At 39.9% G+C, this 19,836-nt stretch overlaps 1 protein-coding gene across 8 annotated transcripts in view; it reads right to left on the reverse strand.

Moving 5' to 3' along the window:
* The window catches only part of LOC144061641 (uncharacterized), a 71,776-nt gene that overhangs the window by 46,993 nt on the left and 4,947 nt on the right, over positions 1-19,836 (reverse strand). For 5 of the 8 annotated variants that reach the window (XR_013296230.1, XR_013296231.1, XM_077582253.1 and 2 more), the window contains exon 3: positions 15,372-15,506. Coding sequence is in view for 3 of the 8 variants with exons in the window: in XM_077582253.1 (XP_077438379.1) it covers positions 15,372-15,506 (135 nt within the window). In the remaining 5 variants the exon portion in view is untranslated. Of the gene's footprint in view, positions 1-9,897; positions 10,045-13,878; positions 13,910-15,371; positions 15,507-19,836 lie in introns of those variants that run through there. The other 3 variants (XR_013296232.1, XR_013296233.1, XR_013296234.1) reach the window with 2 other exon arrangements.

The raw sequence follows: 19,836 nt of genomic DNA on the forward strand, positions 1-19,836 counted from the left end.
TTTTCTTTATTTTTTGTTGTCAAAATTAATAGATCACAAAAAAAAAACAACCCAAAATATTGGGCTTTGGGTTATTCATTTGACCAAACTTTTTTGTTCAAAGGAATAACCCTCCAATTTTGTGTTGGTCCTCCAAAAATGGTTTGTTTTGTGGCTATTTCATTTGACCCAACTTTTTGTTTTACAAAAATAAACCAAAATGTTGGGTCAGTCCCTTTTTGGGTTATTTTGCGTTTTTAAAAGTGTATGGTGGTCTGATTTTACAGGAATTAGATCCCTTGACCCCAGAAAATTCTGCATGACCTGCATGAGCTCTTATGCAGGAAAGGACGGCCATATTTTGCCATCTAATTTCGGAGTAAAAAATATGTTTCCTGCTTCAAGACGTATGATTGGTGTGTGTGACTGCACGTCATGGCGAGATCACTCGGCGAAGCTGGGGATTAAAATGTCGCTTAGCATAATGTGATTGCCCTTAAGGTACAAGCAGGTGAATGATATTCCCTGATTTATATTCTGAAAATTAAAGACGCACTCATTCTGTAATTTAATTCCACCTTCAATGGAACAATGTTCACTCTGAGCCAAATTGGCGAATAATGTTACTAATTCAGATGCAGATGTAATTTCTATTCGGGGGTTTTGGGCGCGACGTGATGAACGAGTCCCGGATGGATCGTTGCCACTCCTATCTCCCCGTCTCGACAATTCCCCAGCAGTTGTGATAATAACCTGGGCAATAAAAGAAGGCAGAGGCAGTCACTAGCCTGCCGCACTCCTCATATCCCAAGTCATCTGATACTTCATCTAATAGTATTTCTGTCCTTTCCTGTGTCACTCGGTCGTGCTCGCGTATTAAACAACACGGCTCTCGATGAGCCGCATAATCACCGCTGCTTTGTGCGACGCAAAAAAAGTCACCGCGATAAATCTGCTGTTAAAAACTTGATTGAATGCAGGGTAAATGTCAAGGTAATTATAAGGCGCTGAGGGTTAAAAGCAACATTAAATCCTCCCGCTGAGTGGTGACATTCAAGCAAAAGGAGGAAGTGATAGTGAGGCAGAAGAGCCGCCGAGACGGGCCCCCGATTTGTAAATGTAGCCGCCAAGCAAGAAGCGCCTCGCTTATTTATGACTGCAAACCATTTAAGATATGACCTCGCTTTGACTGGTTTCTTCCTGCGCGCTAATGGCCGCGTTCAAGACAAAATAGATCACATAAACTGTCAAACTGACACAAACGTCTCTTCTAAATGTCTACATGAAAAATACAGAATGAAACATTGCTGATGTGTATTAAGTATGTTATGTTTGTTGGACAGTTTTCCTGAAACTGATCCAAGATGAGTGGCCCGAGTATCTTCTAGTTCCTAAAATGGGTTGCGATCATCACAAAATGTAGCCCATTAAAATGGTGGAACGCTATAATTATATATCTTAAATATATGATTAAAAGTGAGAATTACTGGAGAAGAAAAATGGAGTGTTGTCAAGTATTGCTATGATTAAATACATACAAATGTCATCATACTTACGAATGAAATACATTAGGTTTGATATGGTTTTCTATATGTGGGGTGCAAAACCATTTAAGGGCGGTTAGATTTGAAAGTGGAACGATTCGATTCGACTCGCCGGGATTATGGATTTGATTCGAGGGGGTATGATGACTTTTTTGTTGTCATTTTACATAAATTTGACTAACCTTACAATTTCCTTCTAAAATGTTCCTCAACCCTTGAGTTAACCCCCCCCCCCCCACAATTCTTTATTGTACTCTTTTGTTAAGTGAAGCCTGCTCTAAAACTGAGTCTATTTGGTCCCACTCAAAATAGAGTCAAATTTACTCTACATAATTTACTGTAGTGAAATGATCTCTTCACAGTCAAGGTAAATAATGTTTTGGGAGGTTTTCAGTTATTTTTTTTATTGAATTAGATCCTCAAAATATTCATGTTGGATGACTTCCTATTCTCAAATGCAGCATCATATCATTCAGGGATGTGATTTGACCAAAGTGAAATTATCTGAAAATTTAGCCGGGGGTCTGGGGGCCGCTAGCACCCAGCTAGGTCCAGGGCAGTGCCCTGGTGGGGGGACAAGGGGCCCCGGAGCTCATGGGTTTCCCGTGTTTTTAAGTACTTTCAATGCACTCACATGACAAAGAAATAGACAAAACAACAGCATAAATTTTCAATGTATATTGAACTATCCCATATAAAATGGCAGTTTTAGTCAACTCAAAATCAGTCACATTCAAAAACATTGGACTGCCTTTGCTTTTAAAAACTATCACTGAGAATATCATCATATCTAACTAATGTGATTACTAAGTTAACACATAAATAATGTTGAAGAGTTCAAATTTCATGAACAAATAATTGTATCATGACCAAATGAAAAGTAACTCATATTAGAGCATACCACAAATGTCTGTTATAGCAGAAGATGTTATCTGTCGGAGTCATGTGCATATACAATGAACTACTACTACAAAAAAAAAATAAAATAAAATAAAAAAATCGGATTTTTTTTTTTGGGGGGAGATAAAAAAAAGCGGAATTCCGCGAATTAGCGGAAAAATCACATCCCTGTATCATTTCATTCCTCGTGTTTAACTTTTGCTCGTTTGCTTATCATGTATTCATGTGAAAGTCTAACAAGGGAAAGGCAAATAGTGAATCCGTTTCATGCTGTCTTAAAGTTTGCACGGTATCTGTGAAATAAATAACTCTAGGGTGTCAAAGGTCATCAAGTTCAAACCACTACTTCAAGCAGGAGGTCCACTGCTGCATCACTTCAACCGATATCAGCATCAAGCAGCCTAGCCTTGCCAAAATACGTGGGCTACTTAGCACCGGGGGATGTGGGAGGTCAGGTCATTGACTCACTGTTAAGCCCTTGCTTAAGAAACAAAGGGTCGGGCGCTCGGGTCACCGTGCGGAACTTGAGGGTGCCGTGTCGTGTGCCTCCTCTTCACATCCCATAATGATCTGCCAAGCATAACGACCCCAAGAGGACGGGCGGGGTTGGAGGCGAGGGTGGGGGGGGCAAAGCTGCGACTATAAGGCCTCTTCTGGCCCTTGGCTCACTCCCACTTCACATGGGATATAATGTGAAAGAGATTTCCTTTCTTGCTTCTTTTTTTTTTTTTGGTTTTGTTTTCTTCTCCCCTATTCTTGAAGACCCTGCTCCCCCACCCTCAGCCGCAGCACAAGCCAAGGCTCCATGACAAAAAGCCAATAGAGTTAGCTGCCAAGGCTCGGCGCTGTGAGAGGGATAACCGGCGCAGAAGGTTAAAGCAACAATGTGCCCGGTCCCATTGAGCGACTCCTTCTGTGTCGACGCTGAAAGCGCGCGTGCATCTCAAAAATGGCTGTGTGTATAAGGTGTCAAGGGCTGTATTGGCCGGGATGCATCTAAAAGAACACCTGTTCACTTTTGTATCCTACAGCTCGCCCCAAATAACGAGGGCTACATTCGATTTCAATCAAAGCTTCGTTATGAGCGTGGAGTCATTGTGTCAAATAAAAGAGCGGGCGATGTAAAGCGTGTAGGCCTTGCTGGGAGTAAAGCTAATTACTTGCTTCTTTGGTTTTCAATCACTGAATGAAATGCAGCCATTTGACAAAGTGGAGAGGGGAAAAGCAAGTCGAGTCGGTTTGGTTTATTGAATATATATATAACCGTAAACACATTACAAGTATAAAATACGAGTTGAAGTGCAAATAAAAATAAATAAATACAAATTTAAAGGAATAAAGAAAATAATTTGTTAATAACATCATAATTTACATGTTTAAAGGAGTAAGAAAAAGTACAATAATTTACCTAGTCTTACTCCCTGTTATTGCTATCATGTTAATATACTAATAAGTTGTTCTTATTTAATAACCTATGAATAAAATTAAACAATAGGAAAAAAAACATGCTTATCTTAAGTGCACAGATAATATTGGCATGGGTTAAAAGCCCTTATCCGTCATATACACAAAGAAGAGAGAGAGAGTTACGGACGAGTTCCGTTCCTACGCTGGCGATGTAACCCGAAATTCGACTTAAGTCGGATTTCACTGTTAAAAGTCGATATTTACATCAAAATACTTTGTACAGTAATTTAAAAATATATATATTTTTGCCACCAGGAAGATGCCGCAATCGATATTTCGTGTTTCCGCACAGATATTCAGCTAATGGAAATTAAACACGAAAATGTGACGCACCCGACGGCGAGTCGACCGGCTTGATAGATCCCCGTCGCTGGAGGTAACGACAACACAACCTTAAATAACTTTAAAATGGCGTGATTGCTGTGGGATGTGAACGAAAAAGAAAGCGCTGGGCGAGGCACGGGCGCCGTAAAGTGAAACGCCGTAGGTCGCGTACGACGTAACCCGAGGACTCCCTATCACGAGTCTTTGCTGTAACAATTTGGAGGCGAGTGCTTTTTCCCGCAGAAGGCACAATGAGAGGTGTGATATCCTCTCCCCTTGCAAACCATAATGGTGCCTTGTTTGAAAATGACAGGTGTAAGAATGAGGCCCTCTCTTTTTCCTAAGTACGGCAAAGCGCGCTCATTCACTCGGCTTTGTTTTTACCCTAATAGTCCCATTTACTAAATGTCAGTGAAATTAATGTGCGACAAACGCGGCGGTAACCGAGCCAACTAATTTTTGCTCATTCAACCTGAATTATTAATAGGTGAGAAATATACCATATGCTTGCCGAGGAACGGCATACATTCATTTCGGACGCAGTTTTTTTGGTGAAAAGTATAAGTAGCTTAACTGCTCTTTTCAAATGGGGTGACTTATATGGGGGCCTTAATGATGTATAAATCAGTGGGCGTAATTACGCTTCCAGCTGCTGCCTTGGGCCCTGCTTGAAAGTAGTATAGGCCCTCTGTAGCATTCATCGCTTGAATCCCTCTTCATCAACCTCCATTGCTTTTACAACACATTATTATGACTTATTGAGATTGAGGGGGAAAGTGATAAGGAGCTCACACTTTTTTTTACATTAGCAGGAAAGCTAAAAATATTGTTCTTTATATCTGGATATTAAAAATAAAACAGCCTTATGTTATAAGCAACTCTGTGATTGCAGGTTTAAGGTATCAATAAGGAGCCGGTTGTCTTGGTGAAGAGATGGGGTGCCACCTAGTGGCCATTGCTTCAGCACACATTCCCTCCCTCTTTTTTTTTTTTTTTTTAACACGCTTAACACAAAAGGTCCATAAAGTGTATATCTGCAGTGAAATTTACATTTTATTCCAGCCTCCCCCCACCTCATGTCGATGCTGTGCTGTGGGTGGTTGAGTGGGTGTTAAACATCTGCATTAGCCTGTGAACCCAACTACAGACTGTATGCCTTACTGGCTTAGCCCCCACCCCACCCCCACAAAAAAAAAATCCATAGTACGTTTTTGACCGAGTGGCTCATAGCCAAAGAGAAGAAGACACTGAGGTCACATGATTTGCATAGAAAAAAAGAATTTGTTTGGAAGTTTTACACACCCAAAATAGGCTGGCTAATGATTGACTGGTCAAGTAAAGGGCAACTCCATTTAAATGGTGCGATTACATGTTTGTGTCATGACACTAACATCATATATTATTTGCATGTTCTTTATGCAAAGGAGTTCTGCAGAATGCAGACGTATTGGCTCGATACGTTTCTAACTAGTGTGATCATGTGAAGTTTTTAAAAAGTTCATGCAAACTATAAGTTTAAATCAAAACTGAAGTAAATCTACTGAAAATGAGGGATTTCACACCCCAAAAAATGCAATTAGTAGAAAACATACATATATTTTTATATGTATTGTATTATTATTATCGACTTCAATTGTTGTTAACTTGCTAAAAGCATTCTGCAGCCTTTTAAGGGTTCACTATGACAACTTGACAAAATTCTACCAAACAAGTGTTGCATGAAACATAAGTCACTAAATCGTAAAAAACTAATTATAGCAAACAAAAAATCTGTGCCTTTGTCACTTTTCATGAAACAATGATATGAACATACACATGTAGATATTACTACAGCACTTCGAAATATCTAAAACATACAAACCGGTTGTTAAGAATTCTTCAAGTTGCTTAGTTTGCGATGTTTTCTTATATCTTATTTTGAAACGTATGCTTTTCATTTGAAAGGCCGTGCCGTATTTCCGTTTCCTGTTTTCAGTCCTCGTCATTCGTGCAGTAGTAAATGACGAAGCGAGTGTCCATTCTGATTCGTTCCAATTCTAATTAAGGCTGATACGTTCTTATCTGTGTTAAGTAAGAAAATATGAGTCTTTATGTATCTTATATGTTCGTTTTGGCTGATGTTTGCACTTATTAGCATTAGTCGATAGCTAACTGGTAGAGTGTGTGAAACTTGCTAATATGAGTGATGTAGACCAACCAGTATGTTTTCATACATAACAAACATGTAAACATTTAGATATTTAAGTGGATTTGCTTTTGAATGATAGAAGCACAGTTTTTTTGTTTTGTGTTTTGTAAAATGACTGTTTTTACTGTTTTGTAAAAAGTGCAGTAACAATAAACGTAGTTATCAGCGTTTCGTGTACGTTTCCCAGTAAGAATTGATCAACACTTCAAAAGAAACAATAACGCCATCGGGACAATAGCCTCAATGACAAACAAACCGCTGCTTTAAGAGAAGCGATCGTGAACGCACAGCGAGCTTCATGAGCGAGCATCCCGATGTTAATTGTCACATCAAACAAACAGGTCCTAATTGGCAAAGGTTGGCGCTGGGTGCTAAGTGGACAGGGAGCGGGCGCCGCCTCTCGATCGCTCTCTTTGTCTGCTTTCATCAGAGGGTCAAGCCCCCCGCGTTAAGACGACCACACTGGACTTTGTTTGCCTTGCCGCGTAATGAAACCACACACCTGCTACTCGCCGCCAATGAATAGCAACTTGAATGTCATATCACTGTCATATGCCTTCTATTAGGCTTTTACAATGCCCGTGCGCATTGTGCCCATGTTGTGTTTGGACACGCGATACGACGGCGTATCGCACATCAGAGAAGCACGCGAGCAAATGAATTGTGCGAAATTGAGCGAGCCACGCCAAGAGAATGGGAAACTACACAGCTTAACGATGCGGCTTAAATCACACGTACACACTCGTATCCGCAGCGGAACACACGGCGATACGCTGCTCCATCTTGAAATGCTAATCTATGATTAGCGTCATTATGCAGCGGTGTAATTTCACAAAAGCTTTCCCACAGTGGCGCACAAAAGACTCATTCAGTGCCAGCGCTCGTCTGTGTGGCGAAGAATTATGGAACGCAGATGAATTCATTCAGACGGAAGGGGATTTATTCGCTAATTATGGACCTTCACAGTTTTAATGCCACTTAATGAGGCGCTTGCATAGTGTGATTCCTACTCGGGCTGACGAATGGAGGCTGGCTTTTTTATTCGCTTGTTTTTGTTTGACTCCGTACAACATCTGTTTGCCTCTTTTATTTTAGACATTTAGAGGCGCTGCTTTCAGGGACTGATTTTGCCGTATTGTCTGCAAGTCAAAATGTGAGATTTTATAGTGTTTTTGCATGCTTCAATATCGTAACGCGTGTGCGAATACAAACACAAATCTCAATCGACATCCGTCAGATATAAAGGACAGACGCACAGCGAGCAATAGGGCTGGGTTTTAAAAATCGAATAATTGGATCAATTTTTCTTTTGGAACGTGATATTGATTCATAAAACCATGAATCGATTATTTTAAAATTTCTTTTGTAATACATTTTAATGCAAAATTAAAATGAATCACATTAGTTGATTAATCGATTGAATGATAAATAGACTAATCGATTCTAAAAATATTCGATAGTGACAGCACCAGTTATAACTTATATAAATAACTTAACTTATATAAATTATATAGCTTACAAAATAAGAAATAATAATAATGGAAAAAAATATTTTTATTTGTAGCACATTTGCTACAAGGTAAAAGCATATTTACAAATAAAATAAATGTATCATCCCTCCTTATTTTTCCTCTGACGTTTGATTCCATTGAGCAGGCTTAACGCCTCATCGTCGTATTGTTGTGGAGAGGTAATTAAGTTGCCAAAGTTTAATTGCTCAATCATCGCTATAGCACCCTGCCCCCTCCCCCACTCACCATCATACTTTTAACATACCATATTCATAATGGCCAACAATTACGGCAAGGGCCCTTTAGCTGGGGTAGCAGTAGTAAAAAGCTGCCGGCACAAAATGAAAAGCTATAATCACTCCGCCCACAGCAGTTATTAGTTACAAATTACGGGTCAGTTGAGGGGCTGGCTGTTATATGCATTAAGATAAATAACGTGGCGGCTTGCGGCGAGTGCAGCAGCTGAATGAGTAGCAATTCAACCTATGCATTTGTATACCATTTTTTCCTTAACGCTGTACAACAATTAAACTGCCACGTCTGTCATCCTCTTCCATAAAGGCCGCACCTCAACTAGAAGTGGATAACAAGTACTTTTACAACACGGTGGATGTTATTCATGCAACGTGCATCGGTTACACGGCAGACGTGGCATCTGTAAAGCTGACGTTGAAAGAGAAAATATGACTCTAAATAATATCGATCAAATTATGTTATTGTAAGTCATGTAGAGTAAATTTTACAAAGTCAATTTGGGCCCACTCTAAACAGAGTAAAATTTACACTTGGAAGAGAGTAAAATATTCAGAATTGGCCTATCCCATTTAAAAAAAATTTAAAAAAAAAAAACTAGTAAAGTTTTTTCACTCAGAAATTAAAAGGTAAAATTTTGAAGGAAATTTTTTCAAGTTACACAATCTTTGAGGAACGAGTTCGCAACCTTTGGCTTGGGAGATTGCCACTCTATCACCTGAGCTATGGCACGCCTACTGTTTGCTATAGATAGATATAGTTGAACCAACTAAAGTTTAAAAAGAGGATTGTTGACCAACTTAAAAAAAATTGCTTTAATTGGTAGCACAGAATTGAATTAAATTAATCCAAAGGGAATATATAAAATTTATTGAACATTCAATTTATATATCCCCTTTGGATTAACATTAAATTTAATATATTCCCTTTGGATTAATGTAATTCAATTGAAGCAATTTCATTAAGTTGGTCAACAATTCAATTTGTAATCTCAAATTGGTTAAACAATTCTCTTTTTAGAGTGAAAACGAGACCAAAAATGATTAGTCTTGGAGGTACGAAGACTCCCGCTAACACGAGCGATATACTAACACACAGTAGGAGTGGCATGGCTCACGGAGTAGACCTGAAGTTGAGAGACTCTTTTTTCAAAATGTCTCCTTGCAAAATTTACTTCGAATTTCTGAGTGAAAAACTTTAACAATAGGCAAATTCTCTCGTACACAGTAACACTACTTTGGAGTAAAATTTACTCTGAATATTTTACTCTCTTCCAAGTGTAAATTTGACTTTGTTTAGAGTAAAATTTACTCTACAGAAGTTACTGATACTGACAGATATATCCAACAAAGTTTCTTCAACTGCAGTAATTTCCGTTATTCCATAAAACCAGAAAGATGCTCTAGAAGGCTTCCGTGCTAATTGTCCGTCAAACTATTCAACACGTCTGGTGAGGCCCATTCTTTCCATCCTATGGCCTGACTTGCATGTCAAGTAAAAATATGCTTTAAGGTGGAAAAAAATCCTAACGCCAGTACTACTATGCAAGGTAGAGTGAATCCCTTTATTATCCGTCCATCCTCCTCGTCACGCCTTTCTGTCTGGTTGCCCCGCGCCAGGCCCACTGGAATGCTGCGCCTCTTTGATCAAGTCTTCATTATCAGTGACTTTGAGTCACTTGGCCGCCTGATGCCAAGCGAAAGGAAAGAAGAGGCCTCCTTCATACAAGAGCGAACAATCAGCAGGTATCCCGCCTGGCATTCATCAGAAGCATCCGCATCCAAGCGCAGTCCCTCTGGCGGCTGGAATGTTTGGCCCCTGTCAGTCACGTTGCTCATTGCTATTAGCGATTCATTCAATGGGCTGAGCGGCCGCCTCGCTGTATCAATTAGGGGAGAGTTGATATGTGTGTTATTGTCGAGACCCTGTTTGAGATTGCAAAGCTTTTCATCCCTTGGCCGCTTTCGCGCGTGTGCGCAGGCTGAGCTCGGGTGTGTGGTCTTGGCATGCTGATGACTGCCGGCAACAGTTTGCTTGTACCACTATCAATAATTACAGATACAACGATGTTTTTTTGTTTTGTTTTTTTTTGGAGCCGATACCAATAGCAATTATTAGTCAAAGAGGCCAATAAAATATTTAGAGATTTATAAATATTTATTTAATATAAATTGTTTTTAACCCCTTCAGACAGACCTTAAATAAAATGATTTTGTTGAATTGCCCAACTTGCCCAAATTTTATCCGTTTTTTTTTCTATAGTGCAAATGCCAACACTTAACTTTGAATATATTTGAGCATATGTTGAACATGATCATTTTTTACATAAATTCCTGACTTTAAAACGACTAGAATAATTTATTGATTGATTTTATTATTATGTTCATATTCATAAAAGTCTAACAAGGAAAAAGTGCAGCATTTTGGCTCGGATGCTGTCAATAAGGCCATGAAAAAAGTACAAACAATAATTTTGTCTGTATCTGCTCCTGTTAAATTGAAGTTCCAGTGTATTTTTACTCCAATAAACATTTTTAAACTGTTATTAATTACCATGTAACAATTGTTGAAACATTTCTGAAACATTAAAAAATAAATGCATACAAATAAAAATAATGTGGGTGAAAAACAAGAGAACGAGGAAAGTGTTGCCATCTAGAGGTAAAAAGCATTAGTGTCCAATTCAAAACACCACTGCCACTTGAAGTACACATGAAATATGAGCACCTCCAAAGAATTAGTCACTCATTTTATGAGGTCCATGCAGTAGTATCAGGAATGAAACAGCAACTATAACCAAATCCAAGCCACTTGCTGTTAATATTTTAACAAGGCACAATAAAGTCAACAAGGAATTTGTTTAACTGCCGACACCCTGCAGGCCGCGTCTGGCTAATGTATAAAAATGTCCACTGTTGTTTCCAGCCTGCCAGGCAAACTTCAGGCAAATCTGCCTGCTCTTGTTCACCAACACCATTCCTCTTTTCACTAAGTTTCTTTGCATATATATCTTATCATTCCGAATGCTAAACCGTGTGTGATCTCAATTTTTATAAAAGCACTCAATTAGAATTATATGTGTTATACAGTTTGTATTTTGGAGGACTGAGATCAACGCTGCCTGACACTCTCTTTGCTCTCTTATTCCATCCATCCATTTTCTATAGTGCTTGTTGTTCCTACAAAATATGAACCAACATAATAAGTGTAACAGCACAGTTAGTTTTTTTCTTGCAAATTTGTTACTTAAAGTCGCAAATTTGCGAGTTTTTTCTCTCTAAATATTGCACCCGCCTTCTAAAAATATATATATTTACAAGTGTCACTAGTACGCCGTCGTACTGATGGGAACGGTGCAAAGTAGGGGAAAAAAAGCCTTGATTGTAATTGTTGTAATAATTGCATCAATTATCATATCCGAGGCACAGCATTTTTATTCAAGTTACCATAACCTGATAAATAGCTGAACAATTTCCCCCCTTTTCTGCTGTGAAATGGCTTGCCAGCCATTAGCATTGCATTGTAGCGCCAATGATTGACTTGCCGGCTACTTAGTAGTGACCCAGGATTTGTGTGTGTGTGTAAGAGGAACTAGTGAGGAAAAAAAGGGCGGGGCATTAAAGGGGATTGGGGTCTCCGTTGTTGCCAAACGGCGCGCGAGGCTGTATTGGCGTGTAGACAATGGGGCCCGGGCCAGCGCTGAAAGGCCTTTTCTGCGGATCCCTGTTAGCTGTCTATTATCTACGGTCTCCAGGGGGCTGCTAAATAGAGGGCATGTGTTAGGCAGACATTTATCATGTAATTACAGCACTAGGATCCGTTTCTGATGGTGTGTGATGATTACTAATAATTACTGTGCATTTCACGCCTCCGAAGGACCCAGATGGGGTCCCAGGACATCAATACAAAGAAAGGGAGGGGTCAGCCGGAATAAAAATGGGATAAGAGAGGAAAATGCGAAGAAATGGAAGGGCTGATGAAGAGGAAAAGGAAGGGCGCCTTGCCTTAACCATTTAGGAGTGCTCATTAGGTAAATGAATTGAACCATATGTGTCCAAATACTAATGTAGTAATGGAGTCAAGGAGAGGAAAGGGGTTCTGTTTTGTGTGGTTGTCAATTGCAATTAACACATTTTTATCATTATATTACAGTAATTGTAATCCCCCAGAATTGCTTTTCACCAAGGTTTGAATATTTTAAAATATTAATATTTTAATAAATCAATAAATACAAATTATATAAAACAAATATATATATATATATATATTATTGTACTTAACCATATTGTTAATATTTTTCCCAATGTTACACACAAAGACAAAAAATATTTAAAAAAAATATAACACTATAAAATGTTTTTTTTTTCTCTTTTTTAATTGACATTTTGCACATATATTAATCATATAGCAGAAAGCTAGTTATGAAACTACTACTTCATCCGTGGCTATATGACTGTATTATACTGCCTCCTACTGGCCAAAGTGGGCACAACAGAAGGAGCAGCACAATTAATTCAATTGAAGCATTAAATCATGATGCACAAATTAACAGTTGGCATTCTGTTTAATTATGTTACTATTCCATGTTTGTTTTTGTTTTGTTTTTTTGGGGGGGGGTTACAAAGTTCACATTATTAGAGTGCTCTTTTCTTTACTAAAAATCACATCACAAAAATGTGTGTTGTTTTTTGGTGGGGAGGTGGGATAAGGAATGGCTTAATGGCATTTTCATACATTTCAACGAGGAGAGATGAGATACATAATAGTTGTTATTTCTATTAGCTATAAAATGGGTGGGATTACAAAAAAATAAAATGAAGACATTGCACTTAGCTGGATTTATAATAAAATTAAAAAGACCATGACCAGCAGGTTGAATGGGTCTACTTGGAAATGGAACCTGTGTGCTAAATAGAAAGGATCAATGCTCAATTTCTGCCCTCTGCTGGACTCAAGAGAAATCCAGAAGCCTTAAGCAAGAAAGCATAGGGTCTGCTCATACATGCTTTATGTATGAGCAGGCGCAGCCATATTTCATTGAATTTTCCTTTCAAAATTGTGCTCTCATCCAATCTTGACTTTTCAATATGGCTAAATGCGCCTCAGAAATGACACATATTAGCATGCCTTTGGTCAAGACTAGCAGATGCAAGCTGAACCCACTGAGTGGCAGCATAAAGGCCCTCTGAATGCAATGCCCTACGCAGAGTATGGGTGGAGGGGGGGGTCAGTCGGGGAAGATGAGGATGGTCCTGTTTAATAGAAACAAATTGCTCTCCACTTCCCGGTGACACAGATAGCGGCCCATTTGTGCCTGCTGGCCTTTGTGGGGAACAACAGAAAGGAAATGTACTCATCCTGGCCGGGGATAAAGTTCGGGGCTTTTTGTTACACGTCAGTTACCTTAGCCTGGCTAGCCACCCCCCTTGAACAAGCACGGCGGTTAAGTAGTTCAGGTGCCTGCTACATTCTGTTAGATTAAAGGTCCCTGCTCCTGGCCCGAGTTGAATTGCCTCAGCTGGAGATGGCGGAGGGAGGCGGTGGATGGAGCGGCGCGGTTGTAGGGCCATGTGGCATGAATGGACACCTTGTATGCGCTCACACAGGCAAAACGCTTTGGGAGAGAGTCGGTATAGGGGTGCTGGGAGGGGGGCTATAGGTGAGGGGAAATGAGAGGGAAATGTGAAGGAGGGGTGGCCTCGCCCCTACTTACCCTCGCTCTATCTCTTCAACTGTGTTTCCACCTGCAAAGTGGAAAGTAGAACGCTCGTTTGCAATAAGGGCTCGGGGCAGGTGGATTGTGGGCAGCAAGTCAAAAGATGTGGAAATCCAAACACATGGGCCTCAATAGAGCACACACGAGATGAGATGGGTTGAAGGTGGTGGGCCGCGGGTGGGGGTGGGTGGGGGTGATCTGTGTAACTTTGCGCCAATGTGCACCTGTGATGCCCACTCACTTACACTGCAACAGAGTTGGTGCAGGCTCTCCGGGAGAATGAGTGGAGTGGAAAACAAAAAGTCATTGTCAGCTGACACATGATGCAGGTTAGAGCTGAACGACTTTGAAAAATAATCGAATTGCATTCCGTTTTTGTTTTTGTCGGTATTGCAATTTCTAAAATGTTTTTCATGGTCCTCTTACCATAGTAGTCGAGTCATCAGTCAGATCTCAGTTTGAAAGCGGTCAAGCGGAGATGCACAACAGAGTCTGAACATGTCTCGACCTCCGCAAAGTCCAGGGTAGGGGGTCAAGTACAAGAGTCAAAGGTGATGTCTGGCCCACAGGGTTGGATTCCAGGTAAGGAGGAAGCGCCCTCTCAATTGTCTCCCATTTTCAAAAAGATTGTGCATCAGGGGGAAGTGACCCTTAGCCACCTTCAAAACATCCATCCGCATAATTTGCTTTCCGTTCATTTTCAACTTGTGCTGTCACTATCAAATTTTTGGGGGGAATCCATTAATCTATCAATTATTCAATTGCTTAATCAACTATTTGGATTCATTTTAATTTTGCATGAAAATGTATTACAAAAGCAGTTGTCCACTGGTTACTGTTTATTAACCAGTGATTGGTGGTTATTTCGTACTTTGTATTTGTATAGTCATTTAAAAAAAAAAAAAAAAAAAACGGGGATTGATGTTGTACTATGTTACCAGTTCGATCATTGTTTTCCAAAGTAAAAGCTGATGTTTGTAAATGTCTTATTTTGATTAAACACAGAAGATAATCAGACAATCAAGATAAACAATATAATCAGTCTTCTTTCATGGATGACTACAGAAATCAGTGAAAGATATGCTGAAATCTACGGAGTCCCTCTGGTGCTAGGGTATGATTTAAAATTATTTTTTTTTGCTAATCTGTACCCACAGTTTAGTAATCTGAGTTGTTGTTGTTGTTTTTTAAATGGCTCCAAACAATTACTCGATTATTAAAATAGTTGTTGATTAATTTGATAATTGATTTCTTGTTGAGTTATTTTGACAGCTCTATTTTCAACCACATGACTTTGGTGATATTAGCAGGTGGCGTGATTGCATGGGGCTCTTCTTTTTGCAACATTTTCAAAGAAACAAACCATACGGGCCTCATGTGTGCGACACAAGGTAGGAGTTCGGTAATCCGCATCTTAATCTTGTGCCGTGCCCGGCGCGGCTTAAAGAAAGCGATACTCCTGTGACTACTTTAGCGGATGATTGTGTTACCTTTACAATTGGGCTTCTCCTCCTTCCTGTTTTGTACTCGTGGAATGTCTGATAAAAGTATCCCCACAGCGGCCTTCCACCTGCAGAGGCGAGGAAAGGGCCGCGGTCCTCGGGTCAGAAGTGAAATGCAGTCCACTGGGAATCAGAATAAAAAGGTCAATAGTGAAAGAAAAGTAGAAAACTAAGCAAAATTGGAATGTCGAAAGTAGTAGCCAGAAGCGACTTCAATGCAAACGTTTGAAACATTGAGTTGCACGCGGTTGTTGATGTTTGATGCTTCATCGAAACAATAGCAGGCATTCATTTGCAAAAGCTGCGCTTGTCAGCGCACTGCCACATATTTCTTTTCTTCCTTTAAATTGTGTTTCGGTCTGTCCAGGAGGGGAGACAATTTATCTGTCATGGCCTCCAAAAGAGGCACCCCCCCCGCCTTTTAGTGTATTATACTGACAGCAGCGTTATTAGCCACAAGGGAAAGCGGCCACCGCATGAATTTGGCCACTGTTCACCTCCGGGGCTTAGCCAAACCTCGTTTTACAAAAGCGTTGATGGTACTGAGATTTTCCTTTCAGTTATTAATTTGATAAATATATTAATTATGACCCGGGGATGACAGTCCAATCAGATTGTCAGGCGCCCTGTCACGGGCCTCCAACCCCCACTTTGGTGATAAGTTCTCAGGTTTCCAGAGCTGTCATCCAGAGGGCTTTGAGTTTCTTATCATGGCCGGGATAATTTCCTGTGTGTCATAATTAAATGGTGGCTCTCTGATGGCGAGTGCCTCCCAGTTAAAAGCTGGAATCTCTTGACATCTGTCTTTGTGGAGATACATGAGGCTGGCTTCTTTTATAACCGTTCACAATGAGAAGGTTATGATTGTGTTATTGGTCGATGGTTGTGCGCATATTCATCCATTTTCTATTGCTTATCCTTTTCAGTGTCATGGACGATATGGAGCTCATCCCAGCTGTCTTTGGACTTGGTCACAGGTTTAGTCATTTCAGAAATATTAACTCATTTGCTCCCAAAAACGTATACAAATGTTCTATTTTAAACATTACCATGCTCCCAAAGACGTATTTATACGTTTTTTGTGCTAGAGCATACAGAAGGCTTTGATGCAGCTTCTAACCTGAAGAGGTCGCTTAAAGCAATGGTAGTGGAAAAACGGCCAGCAGGTAGCAGCAGAGTATAAGAGATCAACCAGGGCCATTTGAAAAAAAAGCTCTTTTCCCCCGTGTTTTCAACGGGTTTGTGAATAATGATAAAAAATTTTTTTGCTAAATTCTAATGCTAATTGCTGCAAAATGGAAACAGATACAAATGTACTTTTTTCCAGATTAAAAAAAGAGACTCTAATCTTTCTTTTGGGAGGTTCCATGTTTTATAGCAATAGAACAAAAAATTCTGTGGGCCTTGCAAAATCAGTCAAGATGCAGTAAAACAGCCGGGGGTGAAGGGGGTTGCTTCAGTGAACATGGCTGGGAGTGAATGAGTTATATTAAGCATTCACACTTTGAAGAGGCACTGCCTGTATTTCGGCCGTCGTGTCATCATCACGCAAATTTGCCACTTTATAATGTCGCAAATCTGCGGGTTTATTTCTCGTAAATTTGTCAGTTTTTTTCTTCCAAATTTGCCACTTTGTTGAAAATATATATTTTTTAATTCTCGTAAATTTGTCAATTGTTTTTCTCAGAATATTATCCCTAACCCCTCTAATATATATATATATATATATATATATTTATATGTGGCCTTAATACGTCGTTGTAAGAAATGACCACAAAAAAAGTGCCAATTTTTGTCCTATTTGAGCCCAGCCATATTTGAACAAGAATGATAACTTCATTTCTCCTCATATCAACACTAATGGAAGAGCTGAGCAAACACTGTAGACCCATTGTGTGTTTGTCCTTCATTTTTGGGCTACAAGACTGAAAAATATACAAGTGTCTTTGATGTGCCGGATCTAGTTGAACCACTTTCACTATTTGAGAGTATTTCTGCTTCAATGGATGCTCACCCTCAGCTTGAGGAATGTTTGTTTGTTTGTACAGGATATGTTGCAAAAATGTTGGCACACAATTGAAGCAAACCCAAAGACAAGAATTTTCGCTGAACTGGATGAGCGCTGACAGCAGCTTCTATCTGCCAATCTCCCTGTGGATATTGTTGCGGTACTGGCAGACAAACAGCCAAGGTTTGCGGGTTGACAGACGCGCTCTGTCAGCGGCTTATCATTTCCAATTAAACCCTTTCATCTAAACGTACAGTCAACTCCTTGGCCAGCCCTCCAAAAATGACCTGAACAACCTGTTATTAGTCATTTTCAACAGGTCCCCATCTTTTCAACCTCTGCCCTGTAACAGGATGGACCGGACAATCGTTTCAAGTCTTAAGTTTTTTTTGTTTTTGTTTTTTAAACGATCTTGATCCAAATGAGTCCGAATGTCAGTCGTCGACGGTGGTCACCTTCTGTTTGGAGATAAACTTTCAAAATTGCTTTGCTGTCCACGAGAACACGTGTTCCTGCACAAGGGTCTTTTTGTCCGTGCTGTGTTCCGTCCGGGCATGTGCTGAACGGTATTGCTCCGATGCTCTTCACTGATGGGCTCTTATGCATGAGGCACACAAAGGAATGCGTGCAGAGCCAAGCGGCCTCACAACGTCTTATTTCCTCTAATAAGGTGGCCCCTGAGGCATCCGGATGGACCGACAGATTGACCTCAGCCTCATCAAGTCAACACGTTGGACTGATGTGAGCAAGTGCAAGCGTGCCCACATTTTCACCGGACAACAGTAGCTACTGACTTTGATTGATTACAATGTTAGTATTTTTTTTTACCAAAATAGATATGATCAGAAAATGGATCCTTCTCTCAAAGTAACCCAATTATGGATTAAAAAAAAATGGACCGATCTACTTTCTGGGTTGTAGTAAAATAGCTAAATTGACTCGCAAATCTGCTGTTCTAATTTACTTGCATTTACCTAAAGTTTGCTAGCTCCTGATCTGTTCGTGTTGGTCAGCTAGTGAGTTGTCAGGAAGTGTTGTCGCTGTAGCTGCTTGTGACAAGTAAACAGCCTTGTTCCAGAAGAAATCCGTCAACATCCTGCTTTCTCATTTTATAGAGTGTTCTATTGACCACCGGCGAACCCTGACGTTACACAAGCATTGTTGCGCCCTCTTCAGGCAGCAACGTGCACTACAAGCACACCTGCAGATGCCGTTCAACTGTTCTTCTTCTAGTTTTACAAAGACGCTTTTAAGTGCAATTCAACTCACAATTTCCGCCTTAACGCCAACTGAAATTTAGCCACTCAAACTTCCTGCTCAAAGTCTCCGAAACCCGATTTCAGATTGAATGCCTTTCCATCTGTTTAATCTGATTTTAATCGGGACATAATACTTTATTTATTCTGGGTTGTGGGAGTGCAGCTGAGCGTTTTTATAAGATACAGAGGTTGCACTCTGAAAATGCACAGGGTGTTACTGGACCACCTGTATGAGAGGTAAAGGGACCCCTTCAGAAACACGAGGATAATCCTGTGGGTTTGAATGCTATGACAGATTAGGTAAAGAGTGTATTTGATTAACGGGAAAAAGAAGTCAATTGGCCATGGAGCGTGAAGTGGCACACAAGGCTCCTTTTATATCGCCGTGCTGCTCGTTCTGTCCGGGAAACCTTAGCAAGGACTTTGCATAACATACACACTCATCAAAGATTTGAAAACCATTTCAAGTTTCGATGTTGAAACAGATGAAGTGGGACAGGATTTTTATTATTTTGCTTAAACGCTTAACTTGCCTCTGAAAATGTTGAAACTTTTCTCTTGTTGTGATCGCTCCCTGTTTCATGTCTCAACGTGAAGGTCATCACGACCAGGTGATTGCCCTCCACTTGACTCCCTTCCAACAAACTGCGGCTAAAGCAGATTTTGCGCTGACCCGGTCTGACTCCGTGTCAACTATGCATGAACAAATCCCCCCCAAACAGCTTAAAGGCGGCTAAACAAAGATGGGGAGTCTTAAAAACGCAACATGTAGACTTACAACTTACAAGCATGTTTGTTTAGCATTAAATCTTTAGGTGAAACTAAGTGACGGTTTAGGTTGGATCAACAGTTTTACTGGACTATGGACTTTTACTGATAATTTATTTATTTATTTATTTATTACAGATATTTTAGAGGGCAAAAAAACTACAGTAAACTTCCCAAGAGCAAATTAGTTGAGTCATTTTGTCTCATTTGTTTCAACAAATATTTAAACTGACAATTCCATTCAGTCGCCATAATTGCCCGCTCTTAAAAGGAACCCCGACTGTAATGACAAGTTTGCTCTATATTATTTATTTGGTTGTTACTATAACATAACTACGGGATTATTTTTTCAAAAATCATTTCCAATTTAATAGATTTCAAATTTCAAACATTCCGAGGTCAAGATCAAATTTCCACT

This window comes from Vanacampus margaritifer, chromosome 12 (genome assembly GCF_051991255.1).
Source record: "Vanacampus margaritifer isolate UIUO_Vmar chromosome 12, RoL_Vmar_1.0, whole genome shotgun sequence".
Taxonomy (NCBI): domain Eukaryota; kingdom Metazoa; phylum Chordata; class Actinopteri; order Syngnathiformes; family Syngnathidae; genus Vanacampus; species Vanacampus margaritifer.